The sequence below is a fragment of the Chrysochloris asiatica genome, unplaced genomic scaffold (assembly GCF_000296735.1).
Source record: "Chrysochloris asiatica unplaced genomic scaffold, ChrAsi1.0 scaffold00137, whole genome shotgun sequence".
Taxonomy (NCBI): domain Eukaryota; kingdom Metazoa; phylum Chordata; class Mammalia; order Afrosoricida; family Chrysochloridae; genus Chrysochloris; species Chrysochloris asiatica.
The window spans coordinates 1,774,676-1,792,096 of NW_006408655.1; the positions used below are offsets into that span (position 1 = coordinate 1,774,676).

Sequence of the window (17,421 nt, forward strand, 5' to 3'; positions counted from 1 at the left end):
GAGGCTTAGAGACCAGAAATGCACTTGCCAGACAGCCGACTCAAAATAGGGAAGCCCGCGAAGGCTTGGAACAATAATAAGATAGTAATCACTGAAATTTGCCTGCCACTCCAACCCCACTTACTTATGCAGATCAACTAGGCGTCCCACAACCGGAAGTGAAACCAGAGAAAGCGCCACGTCCAAAGCGTGTGCTGATGTAAGCGCGCCGACGTAAGGAGTCGTTCTTCCGGCGATGGGTGGTCCTGGGATCGGGAGGGGAGGAGGAGTGGGGGCGTGGCTTGGGCCTGGTTGCGGCTCTGGTGGGTAGGTGGGTTCTGACCGAGGGGACTACGGGTCGGCGTGAGGCTCAACGGGCTCGAAACAAAGGGCTATCCGGTAGGGACTTGGCGCCGCACCTTCTGACGGATAGCTGAGCGTATGTGGAGGCGTCTCTAACTAGTGCCCTCGCCTCGGGTTTCTCATTCTGCTTTCCTTCGGCTCCTCAAGCTAGCGCCGCGGTGGGGGCCCCGGTGCGGCGGCACCTGCTGCTGAGGGACCTCGCGGCCCGCCCAGGTGCTCATGATGGGGCTGATCTTCGCTAAACTGTGGAGCCTCTTCTGTAACCAAGGTGAGAAGGATGGAGCTACGCTGTGGCTTGGATCTGAGCAAGCGGGTCCGGTCACTGAAGGGGACCGGGCGGAGGAAGGGCTCTCAGTGGACAGAAGAGTTCTGAGTCGCAGAGAAGTGACCTAGTCAAGGGGTGGTTAGAAACTCAGTATTTAGAATGCGAGGATATGCGGTAGAGGCTTGAGTGGGGGACTAGTAGCCAGGAATCGGAACTAAGAAATGTTGTATCTTGGCGAAGCCAAGCAGAAAAAAACTATTGATGCCTACAGTCATTTTTGAGGACCGTTTGCATCTTTAAGCATTTTTATCTCTGTTTTACCCCGGAATAAATGTCCGCCTAGGAGCTTGTCAACTCTGTGACTTGTGTTGTTTAATTTTGTTCACTTTGAGCCTCCACGATCTCTTTGATTTCTGGTCTCTTGATTTCACATGTATCCAAAAATCTTTATCTAAATCTTTCATCCTCTTTTTAGATGTTAGAAAACTAAAAAGGTTTCGGTTACGTGTCCGTAATTAGTCTACAACAGGTTACTGAGACTCCTAGAAGTGGCAAGTCCAAAGGGACAAAAAGTTGTAAAACCTGTTCTGAGTCAGAGAGATGGTGATGTGATGATGTCTTCTGAAGAGAAAAAGCTAGACGTTTTAAAGAGATTGATTTAGGCAATATTTTTAACAAAATATTTTATTAGTTAAAATAGTTTGATTTTTTTTTTTTAATTCAGCTAACAACATTTTGCATTTAAGACCGGGACTTAATTTATCAATAATTGTTTATGACAATATCAATTTGTTGCTGCTAATGTGGGTATTGGTGTGGCGCTGTGGGTTAATGCGTCAGACTGCAAAGCCGTTTGAATTGCAAGGTCGGCGGTTCAAGCTCACCAGCTGCTCCTTGGAAACCCTAAATAGGGTCACTATGGGTCGGAATCGACTCGACGGCTCTTAACAACAACAACAATGTGGGTATTGTATTCTTGGACTTAAAAAAGTCCTGAAGACTGTGAAATGGCTTTAGTTATTTAATCTATGAACTATGATCCTATGATCAAAACACTACTGTTTTTCATAATTATAAGTACATGCACATACATTTTTACATGCACACATTTATGCATATATATATACATACACACACACATATATATATACATACACACACACATATATATATATATATACATATATACACACATATATATATATATGTTGTTCTTTTTGTTGTTGTGTGCCGTGGAGTTGGTTCTGACTCATAGCGACCCTGTACAGAATTTCCGAGGCTGTAAATCTTTACGGGAGCAGAAAGCCTCTTCTTTCTTCCGTGGAACTGCTAGAACCCTGAGGTTCACAACCTGATTCGTAACCACTACGCTACCAGAGCAGGGCTCCTTACACACACACACACACATATTAGTTAGCACAGATAAGAATTAATGTTATGTGATTGGGTGGGAATGGGCACAATTTAACCCCTTATGGATGTTGTTGTTAAGTGCTATTTAGTGGTTCGACCCACAGTAACCCTGTACAGGGTTTCTGAAGAGCAGCTGGTGAGCTTGAATCACCAACTTTGTGGTTGCAAACCGACTTTGCAGTCTAGCACATTTTCCCCACAGCACCACACCAGGACTTGTTGTGGATGGAAGTGTATTATTCACAAATTCAATAAATTACTTTTCAGTAATTTGGATTTTCTATCCTTGTTACATAAATTTGGAAAGCAGTATTTTAAAATGTGTTAAAAAGTAAATACCCTGTCCTGTTCCATTTTCTCAGTTCCCTATTTTATCACTGCTGCTTATCATTCTTTTCAGGCTTCATTTAATCTGACTAGAAGGGAATGAAAGATGTAAAGGGAAAATTCATGAAATAATGAAAGACACTCATGGCCGACTTTTAAAATTTTTTTTAAGCTTTTATTGTGAATTGAGTGAAAGTTTACAGGGCAGAGCATCAGTTTTGCATTCAACAAGTCATATTTTGTCTCACTGCAATGATTACAATCCCCTCCAGGTACCATTAATTAACAGTATTTACCTCTATTCCTTCTTTTGTTGTTGATGTACACATACAACACAGAAAATATGTATTTGTTTAAATGTCCAAAAGGCATACTTTGCAAACCAGTCTCCTGTCCACGGGCACACGTTCTTTTTCTATGGGCCTAGAGTCCTTAATCTTTCAATACCACTGATACTGCCACCATCTCTGTTGTGGCTGCTTTTCTGGTGAAGGTCCCACTATCCACTCATGCTTGTCCCTCTTGAGGCCCTAAATCTTCTGCTCATGCAAGAAAAGATTAACTATTCTTCCTTTTAGTTATACATCTTCTACATTTACAGTTGTGACAATTGTAATTAGTTCTAATATCAGTTACAATTGAGTCATAAACTCCTGTCCCTGTCATTCCCCCATTCCCTTTCACCAGGCCCATTTGGACAAGAGGAAAACTGTTCAGTAGGGATTCTAGCTTACCCCCGTCATTCTGAAACTAAGCATACTCATGAAATCTTGTAAGCCAGCCACTTCGTGCCTTTGTGATGTTGTTGCTAAGTGCCATTGAGTTGGTTCCAACCCATAGTGACCCTATATAGGGTTTCTGAGGAGCAGCTGATGGTGAGGTGGAACTGCTGACCCTGTGGTTCAAACCAACTTTGTAATCCAGTGCTTTTATAGCCCTTCATTTTTGATAGCCAATGCCTAAGTTGCTGGTCCCTATCAACCCACAGTACTGAGCAAGCAACCTTGATCCTTAATATGAAGAAACCTTTTCTTTCAGTTGGAATTTAGAGCAACTACACCAGAATGAGCTCTGGTAGCGTAGTGGTTACGAATTTGGCTGCTAACCTCAAGGTCAGCAGTTCAAAACTACCAGCTCCTCCACGGGAGAAAGATGAGGCTTTCTGCTCCTGTAAAGATTTACAGCCTCGGAAACCCTGTACGGTGTCGCTATGAGTTGGAACTGACTCCACAGCACAAACCACCACCACCACATCTAGAAACAAAGGTCCAGTTCATCAAACTGTAGCAATTTATACTTGCTCCCTGTATCAGACTTCTTTATCTTCATCTGGTTGAGTTCTGGTCAGCTTGCGATCCAAGCTAGGTCAAATGGGTACTAGCTACAAGTTTGGGAGTTTTCTCATGCCTTTCCCAATTTCAGACGAGCTGGCCACTACAGTCTCAATACTAGCCCCCCAGTAGCTAGTTCAGTGTCCATGGGCTCAGGAGTTCACACGTCTCCCTAAACTTCAGAACTCTTCTCTCTTTCATCTCAAGGTCAACGAGTTGCTATGGAACATAGCCAAACTCAGCCCATACCTTAGTTGCTACATTTCCCCCATTTCCACTCACAAGTAGATCAGGGTTGTTATAAGTGGGCATACAAGACTGCTTGTGTATTCCTTTTTAGTTTCAGTCTTAGAGAGGGTTTACCCTAATGGCTTTTCTTGCCTTAATGGCTCTTAAGCAAACAGCTCGCTTGATATTTTAACAGTCATGGCTTACCTTTGTAGCCACATAATTGCTCAGGCTTTGTGGATGCCAATTTCTATTTGTAACATGAAGATTTGGTTGGTGGGTTTGAACCTCTGACCTTGTAGTTAGTATTCTGGTACTTATCTTACAGCCCCACACCGGGACTCCGAGGAACCTCACCAAATGCTGAAGCTGTGAATACCGCATATTGTTGTTGTTTGCCATGGAGTTGGTTCTAACTCGTGACCTTTTATACAGTTTTCAAGAAGTAGCTGGTGGGTTTGAATCACTGACATTTTAACCAGGGCTTATCCTACAGTGCCACATCAGGACTCCCACTACCTTGTATGTTGTTGTTAAGTGCTGTTGAGTTTATTCCAACCCATAGCAACCCTGTGTGGGGTTTCAGATGAGCAACCAGTGCTCTTGAACTGCCAACCTTGTGATTCACACCAACTTTGCAGTCCAGTACATTAGCCCACAGTGCCACACCACAACTCCAATACTCTATATAGACTTTGTTGTTGTTGTTGTTTTATACATAGAGACTTCTGATGGTTAATTTATAAATAAGCCACAGTGAGATACTAACAACAATTACTAATATAGCACTTATCATGTAAAATATGGGTTATTTGAACAGAAGCACTGCAGTGCTGCTACAATTGATCTCATAACCAAGAGGGCTAAGTGACTCAAGGACAGGTAGCATATACAGCATGGTTACCATGGACAAAGCGATGACTCACAACCCTGGCAGGACAGAATGGAGTAGGGTGCGATTCCTACCCACTATTCAGAATGGCGTGCACTTTAAAACTTAATGCTTTTTTTTTTCCCTGCAATTTTTCATTGAGTGTTTTTGGGTTGTGGTTGATCAAGGGTGACTGAAACTTAGGAGAGCTAAACAATAGATAAGGAAGAGTACTGTAGTTGGACTTTAATATTCACATGAGTGAATAAGGAAGACCGTAGAAGAGTTGATGTGTTTGAATTATGGTGTTGGAGGAGAATATTGAAAGTACCATGGATTGCCAGAAGAACAAACAAATCTGTGTTGGAGGAAGTATAGCCAGAGTGCTCCTTCGAAGCCAGGATGGCCAGACTTCATCTCTCATACTTAAGATATATTATCAGGAGAGACCAGTTCCAGGAGAAGGACATTATGCTAGGTAAAGTGGAGGGTCAGCAAAAGAGAGGAAGACCCCCCCAATGAGATGGACTGGCACAGTGGCAGCAGCAATGGGCTCAAGTTTAACAACAATTGTGAGGATGGTGCAGAACTGGATGTGTTTCATTCTGTTGTGCATAAGATCGCTATGAGTTGAAACCAACTCAGTAGCACCTAACAACAACAGGAGTTTGTTAGGAAAGCTAGAAGGAACCTGTTCTAGGTAGAAAGAACTATAACATGCAAAAGATGTTATTGTTGTTGTTAGATGCCGTTGATTCAGTTCTGACTCATAGTGTCCCCTCGCACAACAGAATTAAACACCAGTGGGTTCTTTTCCAGGGACTAGTCCCTCCTGATAACTTGCCCAAAGTATGTAATATGACGCCTTGCCATCCTCACTTCTAAGGAGCATTTTTGCTGTAATCCTTCCCAGACAGATTTGTTTGTTTTTCTGGTTTGTTGTTGTTATTGTTAAGTGCCGTTGAGTCGATTCTGACCCATAGCAACCCTGTATAGGGTTTCCATGGACCAGCTGGTGAGTTTGAACTACTGACTTTACAGTTCAAACCAGCCCTGTGATCGGTGCTGATCTTACAGTGCCTCACCAGAACTGTTTTTCTGGTTAAGAAACAGTTCCAACTCATATCGACTCTGTATATGGTTTCTGAAGAGCGACTGGTGAGCTTGAACCACTGACCTTGCAGTTCAAACCAACTTTGCAGTCTAGCACATTAACCCACTGTGCCACACCAGGGCGGTCATATTTATGGACTCCTGATGTGACACTGTAGGATCAACACTGGACCGAGAACTACTAGGTTGGCAGTTAAAACCCAACAGCTTCTCCTGGGAAACTACACAAGGTCGCTATGAATCGGAACCAACTTGATGGCACTTAACAACAGTATGGTATATTCAGCATTCTTCGCCAACACCATTCTTTAGTCATTGTCCAGCATCCACAGGTGTATGTTGTTGTTAAATGCCATCGAGTCGGTTCCGACCCATAGCGACCCTGTACAGGGTTTCCGAGGGTGTAAATCTTTACGGGAGTAGAGGTACTTGAAAATACCATGGCTTTGGTAAGATGCACCTTAGTCCTTCAAGTGCCATCTTTGTTTTTTATCGTTTTTAAGAGGACTTTTGCAGCAGATTTTCCGAGTACAATATACCATTCGATTTCTTGACTGCTACTTCCATAGACATTGATTGTTGATCTAAGTAAAATGAAATATTTAACAACTTCAGTCTTTTCTCTCTTTAGTATGATGCTGCGTATTGGTCCATTTATGAGGAATTTTGTTTCTTTACCTTGAAGTGCAGTCCTTACTGAAGGTTGTAGTCTTTCATCTCTATCAGTGAGTGTGTCTTTTTGGGTGATAGCAAGCAGATTGAATAAGTCTGATGAAGGGATACAGCCCTGACCATGATGTACACCTTTCCTGATTTTAAACTATTCAGAATCCCCTTGTTCCAACAACTGTCTTTTCAGCTATATACATAAACACGATTAAGTGTTCTGGAATTACCATTCTTAGCAGTATTATCCATAGTTTGTTATGATCCATGTAGTCGGATGCCTTTGTAGTCAATAAAGCAAAAGTAACCATCTTTTTAGTGTTCTCTACTTTCAGCCTAGATCCATCTGACAACAGCAATGATATCTTCTTTTACATCCTATTCTGAATCTGACTTGAGTTTCTGATAGTTCTTTGCTTCGATGTGTTGCTGCAATCATAACCATCAAAATTTTTCTTTCATATAATATCAGTGGCATTGTTCTATGATTGCCACATTCTATTTGATATAGGCACAAGAGTGGATCTCTTTTAGTCAGTTGTCCAGGTATAACTTTCTTCCACGTTTCTTGGCATAGACTAGTGAGCACCTCCAGCTCTGCCTCCATTTGTTGAAACATCTCAGTTAATAATCTCTCAATTCCTCTTTGTTTTTGTTTTTCTTAAATGTTTTGTTGTGAATTATGTGATAGTTTACATGGGAGAACATTAGCTTTACATTCATCCTATTGTACATCGTTTCATTGCCATGGTTACAATCCCCTCCATGCATCATCAACCAACCAAAGGGTATACCCTGCAAGCCTGCTTCCCCCAACACCCCGGTCATCAGCACACAGCACCTCTCCCTCTCTGGGTCTACAGTCCCCGTCCGCTCCATCTCTCCACCTCATTGTCTCTGCCTCCATCCCTAGCATCACTTCTTCTCTGGGTAGGGTCCCACTCTCTTCTCTTCTCCCTTGATGGTCCCAGGGACCTACGCTCCTGGACTGCATAGTCAATCATTCCCCTCCTTTTGCTACAGAACGTCCACCTTACATTTCCAACCCTCGCGGTCAGACCTGATAACAATTATTCATCATTGTACCACAAGGGACCTATCCCCATCTCCTTCCATTAGCCCCACCCAGACAGATTGGATACTACTCAGTGGAGATTCTACCTTCCTCTGTGCCCTCTGAATCTAGGCTCCCTCTTGAAAGCTTGTAAGCCAGTCACTTCTTGCCTTTGTAGCCCTTCCTCCCAACATTTTGGGTAACCAATGTCCAAGTTGGCCGTCCCTGTCTACTTTGTGTATAGAGGGGGTGGGTGGTAATGATCCTCGCTGTAAAGATTTGTTCCCCCTTTTGAGCTACTGCATCCATAGGTATAGGTCAAGTTCATCAAATTGTATCATATTACTCTTTTTTTCCCTTTCTTTCTCTTCTAGTTGAGCTCTGATCATCCAGTCACTGAAGCCAGGATAAGTGGGTATTATCTGCAAGTGTGGATGTTCTTATGCATATGTCCTCTCTTCTTATCAGCTGGATGCTTCACTCTCCACTCCAGTCCTCTGTGTAACTTTGTTTTTTGCTGGTACCTTCAGTACAGCTTGAATGTCTTCCTTCAGTATCATTGGTTTTTGATTACATGCTGTCTTCTGAAGTGGTTGAATGTTGACCAGTTCTTTTTGGTACACTGATTCTTTATATTCCTTCCATCTTTTGATGCTTACTACTTCATTCCCAAGGCTTGAATTTTTCTTTTTTCCTTTAAGCTGTGTCTCCTTAGGCATCCTTTGAAATCTTCTATTAAGCTCTTTTACCTCATTTCTTCATTCTTTCTAGCTACTCCATGCTCAGGAACAAGTTTTCATCTCTGCTGACATCATTTTTGTCTTTCCTTTTTTTCCTGTCTTTTAAATGACTTTGTGGTTCAAAATGACATTCAAACTGACCTTGTGGTCCAGTGAATGATCCTGCAATGCTACACCAGGACTCCATCCACAGATATAGGGGTTGGGATTCCAACACATATTTTTAGTGATGTAATTTCATTCTTTTTTTTTTTCTGAGTAATTTTTATCACTGTCTGTAATCATGTTATAAATTTACCTGTTTATTTGTTTGTAGTCTCTACTTTATGGAAATTAACTCCATGAAAGGATTCACTTTATTGTATTCACTTTTGTATTCCCAGTGCTTAGTTCCTGGGTAGTGCAAAAGGTTTACTCTGGACTACTAATCTAAAAGGAGTCCTAGTGTGGTGCTGCAGAATAATACACTGGATCGCAAGGTTAGTTTGAACTGAAAGGTCAACGGTTCAAAGCTCACCAGTTGCTCCTCGGAAACCCTACACAGTGTTGCGGAGTCAGAACCAACGCAATGGCACTTAACAACAACAAACCTCCTAAAAAACCAAACCTGATTCCAGCTCATAGCAACCCCATTGAACATAGTTAACCAGGCTGTGTGGTGCTATCGGATAAGCACTGGACTGTAAAGTCAATTTGAACTGCAAGGTCGGTGGTCCAAACTCACCAGCTGCTCCTTGGAAAGCTGTACAGGGCCCCTGTGAGTTGAAATGGAGTTGACAGCACTTAAACTACAATCTTTATGAAGGTTGAGTGTCACAGCTTTTGACTGGTGGGTACAAATCACTACCTTATGGTTAGCAGGTGAGGGCTTAATTACTGCACCACCAGGGCAGTTTTTAATTTGAGTATAAAAAGTATGAATTTGTTACAGCAGATTCAGTATTTCCTTGTTTAAACCATTCTTATTTTTGCTTCCATTTGTTGAGCTATGTTTTTAAGAAACATGATTCATCTGTATGAAGTCTTGGGGCAGTGCTGTAGAATAAGCACTGGACTGCTAACCGCAAGGTCAGCAGTTCAAACCCATCCGTCTTTCCTTGGAAACCTTATACAGGTGAGTTGGAACTGACTCAAACAGCACTTAGCAGTAACGAGTATCTTTGGTGTCTCCTTGGGCACTTAACCTCAAACTATCCTGTGAACTCGAGTGTTCTACCTGCTAATACTCTGATTACCTTGCTCTATCTGTATTTAGTTCTTTTGTTTACCTTCAGGTTTTGTTTTTTCTACTTAGTAATCAATTCTTTTGTATCATTTTAAGACTATGAATTATTTTTGTCACAAATGTTGGAATGGACATTACATTGCAAGATTCATTAGCCAGATGTAAATAAAAAAGAATAAAAGTTTGTATATTTTAGATTTACTCCTGGTGTGGTATTGTAGGATAAGGACTAGACCGCAAGGTGAATTTGAACCACAAGGTCAGTGGTTCAAACTCACCAGCTGCTCTTTGGAAACTCAGGGTTGCTATGAGTCAGAACCAACTCGGTGGCACTTAACAACAATTAAAATGAAGAGAAGAACTAGGATATTGTTGTTAAGTGCCACCGCGTCGGTTCTGACCCAGAACGACCCTGCATAGAGTTTCCAAGGAGTGGCTGGTGAGCTTGAACTGCCAACCTTGCTGATCAAACCGACTTTGCAATCTAGCACATTAACCCACAGCGTCACGTCAGGACTCCATATAGAACTAGGATAGGATACAGAACATGTTGTTTTCCTAAGCTATTTGACGACAAACTACATAGCTGAGCTGTCTATACTAAAGCATATTTTAAAAAATTTTTAATAATGGAATTGAGAAATTTAAAAATAAGGTCTCTTTAAAGGAGCCTGGTATGGCGCTGTAGGTTAACATGTTGGATTTCAAAGTCGGTTTTAACCGACTTTGTGGTTGGTGGTTCAGGCTCACCATCTGCTCCTCGAAAACACAATACAGGGTCGCTATGCGTTGTATCTGACTTGATGGCACTTAACACAAAGGAGCTTGGAGTACTGGTGTGGAGCTGCGGGTTAATGTGCTAGACTGCACAGTCGTTTGAACCACAGAGTTGGTGGTTTAAGATCACCAGCTACTCCTTGGAAACCCTATACAGGCCTTTATGAGTCAAAACCAACTGACAACACTTAACAACAACAAAACAGGAGCGTGGGGCAAGCATGGTGGCGCCATAGGATAAACCATGGACTATGAACCACAAGGTTCGCGGTTTAAGACCATCAGTCCTTCCACAGGAGAAAGATAGTCTTTCCAAGCATAACCCTCATACCAAAACCAAGCAAAGACACCACTAATGAAGAAAACTTTAGACCAGTATCCTGGTGTGGCGCTGGAGAATCAGCACTGGACTGTGAACCACAAAGTCAGCAGTTCAAACTCACCAGCTGCTCCTCATAGGGTCGCTATGAGTCGAAACTGACTCCACAGCATTTAAAAACAACATCCTTCATAAACATAGATACAAAAAAATCTCAACAAAATTCTAGCTGATGGAGTTCAACAACATATCCACAAATGATACATCATGACCAAGTGGGATTCATACCAGGAATGGAGGTATGAATGGTTCAATATTAGAAAATAATATTGATACATGGTTCAATATCAGAAAACAATCAACATAATCCATCATGTAAATAAAGCAGGAAAAAATACCACATGATCATATTGATTGATGCAGAGAAGGCATTTGACAAAATCCAATATCCATTCCTAATAAAAAATATCCAATAAAGTAGGAATTGAAGGAAGATTCCTCAACTTAATTAAGTGCATATATACAAAACCAACAGCCAGTATTACTCGCAGTTAAGAGAAACTGAAAATATTACCTTTGCACACAGGAACCATATAAGGATGCCCTTTATCACCACTCCTATTATACCCAGAGCTATATGGCAATAAAGGAAAATTAAAGACATCAAGATTGGCAAAGAAGAAATAAAACTCTATTTGGAGATGGTATGACCCCAGAGTACTCAGCAAGAAAATTATCAGAACTGACTGAAAGGGTACAAGATCAATGTACAAAAATCAATTGGATTCTTATATCCTGATAGACACAACTCTGAAAAGTAAATTAGGAAAACCATACCAAAGATGTAATGTTGTTAAGTGCCGTGGAGTTAATTCCGATTCATAGTGACCCTGTATAAGATTTCTGAGGAGTGACTGGTGAGTTTGAACTGCTAACCTTGTGGTTAGCAGTCCAGTACTTATCCAATAGCACCACATCAGGACTAGGAATAAATTTAGCCAGAGAAACAGACAACCTATAAAAAGAAAACTAGAAAACACTACTATAAGAAACCAAAAGACTAATAAAAATGGAAGAATATTTCATACTCATGAATAGGAAGTCTTAACATTGTGAAAATGTCAACACTACCCAAAGCAATATGCAGTTATAACCCAGTCTCAATCCAAATCCCAACATCATTCTTTACAAATACAGAAAAAAAATGATCACTAATTTTATATGGAAAGAAAGGAGACCTCGAATAAGCAAAGCAGTGCTTAAGAAGAAAACAAAGTTGGAGGCCTCTCACTCCCTGATCTCAAATTTGACTACAAAGCCATAGTGGTCAAAATAACTTGATACTAGTACAAAGGGGCAAAACACATTAAATGGGAAAGAGAGAGTGTTTTCAACAAATGATGTTGGCTAAACTGGAAATCCATTTGCAGAAAAAGTGAAGCAAGACCCATTGCTGTTGTTGTTAAATGCTGTCAAGTCAGTTCCTAATTACAGCAACCCTTTATAGGGTTTCAAGGAGTGGCTGATGGATTTGAACCACCAACTTTGAAATTCAAACTGACCTTGCAGTTCAGTGCTTTATCGTACAGCACCACACTGGGACAAAAACAAACTCAACATGGATAAAGACCTAAATGTAAAACCTAGATCAATGAAAAAATAGAAACAAACATAGGGGCTCCCATATATGGCATAAATACACTATCTAGCATTACAGAAAACACACAAACGATGGAAAACAAATGTATGATTGGAACCTTCTAAAAAGTAAACATTTATGTGCATCAAAAGATGTTGCCAAAAGAATAAAAAGGAAGCTCGCAGACTGGGAAAAATTTTGCAATGACATATCAGACAAGGGATTTGATCTCTAAAATTTATATAAAACTACACAATCTCTACAAGAAAAAGATAGGCAACCCAGCTGAAAAATGGACATGGACGTGAACAGACACTTCACCAAGGAAGACATTTAGGCAGCCAACAAACACAATGAAGAAATGTTCGCAATTACTAGCTATTAGAAATGCAAATCAAAACAACAAAGAGAAATCACCTCACCTCAGCATTAATAACAAGTTCAAAAATACAGAAAACAAATGCTGGCCAGGATGTGGAGAGACTGGGACCCTCCTAAATTGTTGTTGGGACTGTAAAATGATTCAACCACTTTAGTAAACGGTATGGCATTTCCTCAAAGTTGGAAATAGAAATACTGTATGATCCAGCATTCCCTTTACTTATAGATCCACAAGAAATATGAGCCAGGATATGAGTAGATATCTGCACATCAATGTTCATCCATTCCAACACTATTCACAATAGCAAAAAGATGGAAACAGCCTAAGTGGCCATCAATAGAAGAATGGATAAGCAAACTTTGATACATACATACAGCGAATACTATGCAATGTTGAAGAATAGCAATGAATCTGTAAAACACCTCTTATCTTGGATGAACCTGAAGGACATTGTTGGTGTTAAGTGCTGCCAAGTTGGCTTCAACCCATAGCGACCCTGTATAGGGTTTCCAAGGAGCAGCTGGTGAGCTTGAACCACCGACCGTGCAGTTGAAACAACTTTGCAGTCTGACACATTAGCCCACAGTGCCACACCAGGAGGGCAATAACACTAGTATGCTCTCCATGGAATGGTCAATTATTTAAGATCAAAAAGCCAACATTTTCCTTAGGACAAAGTTAAGAAGGGTTGGGAAGTTTGGTGGAATAGAAATAGGACTGGCAGGAAAGAAGCAGGATAACTGTTGTTGCCTGGAGGGTCTTGCAGTCCTTGAGATGAAACCAAGTGTATGATTTGTTGATTATAAAACTGATGATCTTGTCTGTAAGCCTTCACTCAGCTCATAATGGTTTAAATAAAAATATTTTTAAAAAGATGAGGCTTTCTGCTCCCATGAAAAATTAAAGCCTCAGAAACCTTATACAGGGTTGTTGTGTATGAGTTAGATCTGATTCGACAGCCTATAACAGCAAAGGAGCCTGTGGCACAGCAAATTAAGTGCTTAGCTATTAACTGAAAGGTTGATGGTTTGAACCTAGTTAGCTGCTTTTGTAAGGACTTTCTGTTATTTTTGTGTACCTTAGTGACCAGAAGTAATAGAACCTCAATTATTAATTTTTAGAGAAATAGAGCAAAATATTTAGCGACCCATATGGAATAGAGCAGATCTGCCCTGTCGGATTTCCTAGGCTACAGTCTGTACAGGTGCAGATTGCCCGGTCTTTGTCCTGTGGAGCCACTGATGGGTTTGCATCACTAACTTCAGTTAACAGCTGAGCACTTAACCATTCAGCCTCCAAGAATACTCTAGCAATTCTGCATGGAGATAAGTCAGAAGTTAACAGCAGCAGTATTGCCTATCCTTCAATTAGTGTAAATAGACATGTGTTGTGCTGAATTCTGGGGCTGTAGAGATTAGTAACACAGATACCCTTGTATCTCTGAGTCTTTTATTGAGAGAAGGAGCACAGATCGGTTTCATAGAATTTCTTACAGTGCTCATAGTATCTGTTTCCTGTTACGCATACACATTTTTAAAACACACTGGTTCACCTTAACTTTTGATACTTATGGCAATGTCTTAACACAAAATTATTTAGCTGCCCACAAAACCTTTTAAATTGTACATGTGTCATTTATTTATACATTTTTACCATAAAGCATGGGCAGCTTGTCCTCTGACAGCAGGTTGATTTAAATGATGTTTATGGAAAACAAGAAAGTAAATTCACTGTGATTACATTTTCAGAATTCTAAATCCATTTTCATTGTTTAGCATAATCCATGTTATAGTTTTCTATGCTTAAGGCTAATTGCAAAATGACTGTTTTAGTCCATCAATTAAACATTCAGTTTTTAGGTAGGATGATTTGAGGATTTAGAAGTAAAAAATATATCATGTAGGCATTGAAGATCCATTTGAAATTGGAACAGTATACAGTCATACCCCCCATACGCACACAACTTCAGACATTTCAGTGAAATGGAAACATACTCTGTAAGCAAAATATGACACTAAATGTCTAATATTATCTGATAGACAGCACTTCAATTTTACCTTTGGACCTGATCTCTTGTCATTTTTGAGTGAAACAGACTCTAAATTGTATGTGTGTAAGCATATAAAGGAGTTCTGGTGTGGCGATGTGGGTTAATGCGCCAGACTGCAAAGACATTTTAACTGCAAGGTCGGCGGTTCAAGTTCACCGGCTGCTCCTTGGAAACCCTATACAGGGTTGCTGTGGGTCGGCATCGACTCGACAGCACTTGACAACAACAACAAACATATAAAACAAATCCGTTTTCCATTCTAATTCAGTGTGGAGTGTTTCATGTCATGGGTTCAGTCCCTTCATTTTGTCAGCGTTGTCCCCATGTCTGCCATGGGTTCCTTGTTTCCAGTCACCCCACCTTTTGCCCCTTTCTGCCTTCTGAATTTTACTTTAGAGCAAACACTGAATTTTTGGTCTCGCATAGTTGAGTGTTCTGAAGAACCCATTCCTCAAGGGTGTAATTGGTCACTTTATAGGCCTGTCTTTGTGGTTTGCCATCTCAAGAACTTTTGTATTGGGAAATACAGGTGGAAAACTTATAGCTACAAAAACAACTTGGTAAAAAGCTAACTTAATAAGTTACACTTCCTTTTTTCAGTTATAATATGACTTCAGAGTAGGAATGTATCCTGAGAATTGATGAGCAGAGTTTTGGCATTTGTCAAAGGTTATCCAGAGGGACAGGATTCCAATATGAAGTGTGTCAAACTATTGGCTACAATTAGTTGAATTTGTTGTGGTTCTTATGGCAGAGTCCTTACATCCCTACTGTGGTTCATTAGTAGCCTTTTAAACAGTCTACCCTAGAAATGGGGAGCTTATATAAGTTAAACATCTAGAAAAAGAGGTAGCTGATGAGATTTCAGAACATCTCTCATTTAACAGAATGCTTTGAAGGTCCTTAAATTAACTTGTTTTGGAAGAAATGAATGGCACCAGAAGTGGACTGAAGGAAGGGGTTTTTATAAAAAGAATTAAATAATCAAGATTGGAAAAGCACTAAAGACTAAGCACTGTTTATGTATATCTGCAAATGAATGTAAAGAAAGAAAACTTGGTTGAGAGCATGTGCTCGTATGGTTGTTGTTATGTGCCGTGGAATCAGTTCCGACTCATAGCGACTCTGTACAGGGTTTCCAAGGCTGTAAATCTTTACGGGAGTAGAATGCCTCATCTTTCTCCCTTAGAACAGCTGGTAGTTTCGAACTGCTGACCCTAAGGTTTGCAGCCTGATTGGTAACCACTACGCTACCAGAGCTTTGTGCTGGTATGGTGCTGCGGGTTAATGCACTCAACTGCAAAGTCGGTTTGAACCTCAAGATTGGTGGTTCAAGCTTAACAGCCACCCCTTGGAAATCCTATGCAGGGTCGGTATGAATCAGAACTAACTCAACAACACTTTTATCAGAGAAGAATTTTAGATGAGGTCAATCTTATATTGGATTTAGGCAAAATGAAAAAAAAAATGCCTTGTTAGGTGGAAGGGAAAAAAATACGTTGGTACATGCAGGTGGGAAAACTTACAGTTGTAAAAACAACTTGATAAACTAACTTTCTTAGTAGAGAAGGCAAGCAGGTGTGTAAAACAGACTTCTTTAGGCTTAGGTTTAAAATCATAATGTCATCTTTTAAAGTTTGATATTTGCATCTCCTTGCCCTCACCCCCAGTTAAATACTTGATCAAGTTCTTTTACAAAAGAACTAACTAGGGAACTTCGCATTAGATCGTCTGGATGCTTGCTTAGTAAGTAGACTTAGCATCATAAGTAAGGTTTTCTTTCTGTATTCAGCAGTCCAATAATAAATATTCAATGAATGATTCTTCTTAGAGAGCTAACTAATAATCAGTGTTGAAAGCATATAATTACAGTTTGCCACAGTGTTAAATGTTTATGGTTTGCTTTCTTTTTGTAGAACACAAAGTAATTATAGTGGGACTGGATAATGCAGGGAAAACCACCATTCTGTATCAGTTGTAAGTATGGTTGTTTATTTAACTGTTTTTATTATTTCAGTTATTGAAACTAATTTTGTATAAGTAATAAAAACAGGATATCATTACAATACAATGAAAAACTTAAACAGGGTTTTGTATAAATTTTGCCAAACATAAACTAAAAGTAAATGAGATAAAATAAACTGCTTTGTTTACTAAAGCTTTCACAAACACACATCTTTTTTCATCCTAGGCAGAAAGAATTAATAACTGCACAAAATAAAGAAAGCTTACATTATAATGCTGAGTGAGACGATAAAATGCATTTCACTTTGTTCTTCCTGTGCTGTGGATTGGTATCTCTAGGAAGCTCTCGTTCCTCTTCTGACTAGTAACTTGAGCATTATTTGACATAGCCAGACTTGTCAAACCAAAGGAATAAAGGTCACTCTCTGAAATACTTTCCACTGCATGTAGTTAGGAGAGTCTTGAGACTTTCAGAGAAATACCTTAATACTCAAAGGAAACTTCGACTGCCCCAACAATCTATTTGTAGAAAATACATCCCATTATCCTTCAGAGCCAAGGAAGTGACCCTTGTTAAGCCATGGAAAAATGGATCTTATGTCCCAAGAATGTTAGCAGATAATTACAGAATGCTCTGCACAGTTGTATGGCTCTTCTCTCTTCTGAGCTTAGTTTGTGTTAGAAGTTCATCAGCCTGACAGCTGTCCACAGAGC

The 17,421-nt window shown here is 40.2% G+C and overlaps 1 protein-coding gene across 1 annotated transcript in view; it reads left to right on the forward strand.

Moving 5' to 3' along the window:
* The first annotated feature begins 422 nt into the window (after positions 1 to 422).
* The window catches only part of ARL5B (ADP-ribosylation factor-like 5B), a 31,058-nt gene continuing 14,059 nt past the window's right edge, over positions 423 to 17,421 (forward strand). The window contains exons 1-2 of the mRNA XM_006869889.1: positions 423 to 610; positions 16,659 to 16,719. Of these exons, the coding sequence (XP_006869951.1) occupies positions 562 to 610; positions 16,659 to 16,719 (110 nt within the window). The 5' untranslated portion in view covers positions 423 to 561. The remainder of the gene's footprint in view (positions 611 to 16,658; positions 16,720 to 17,421) is intronic.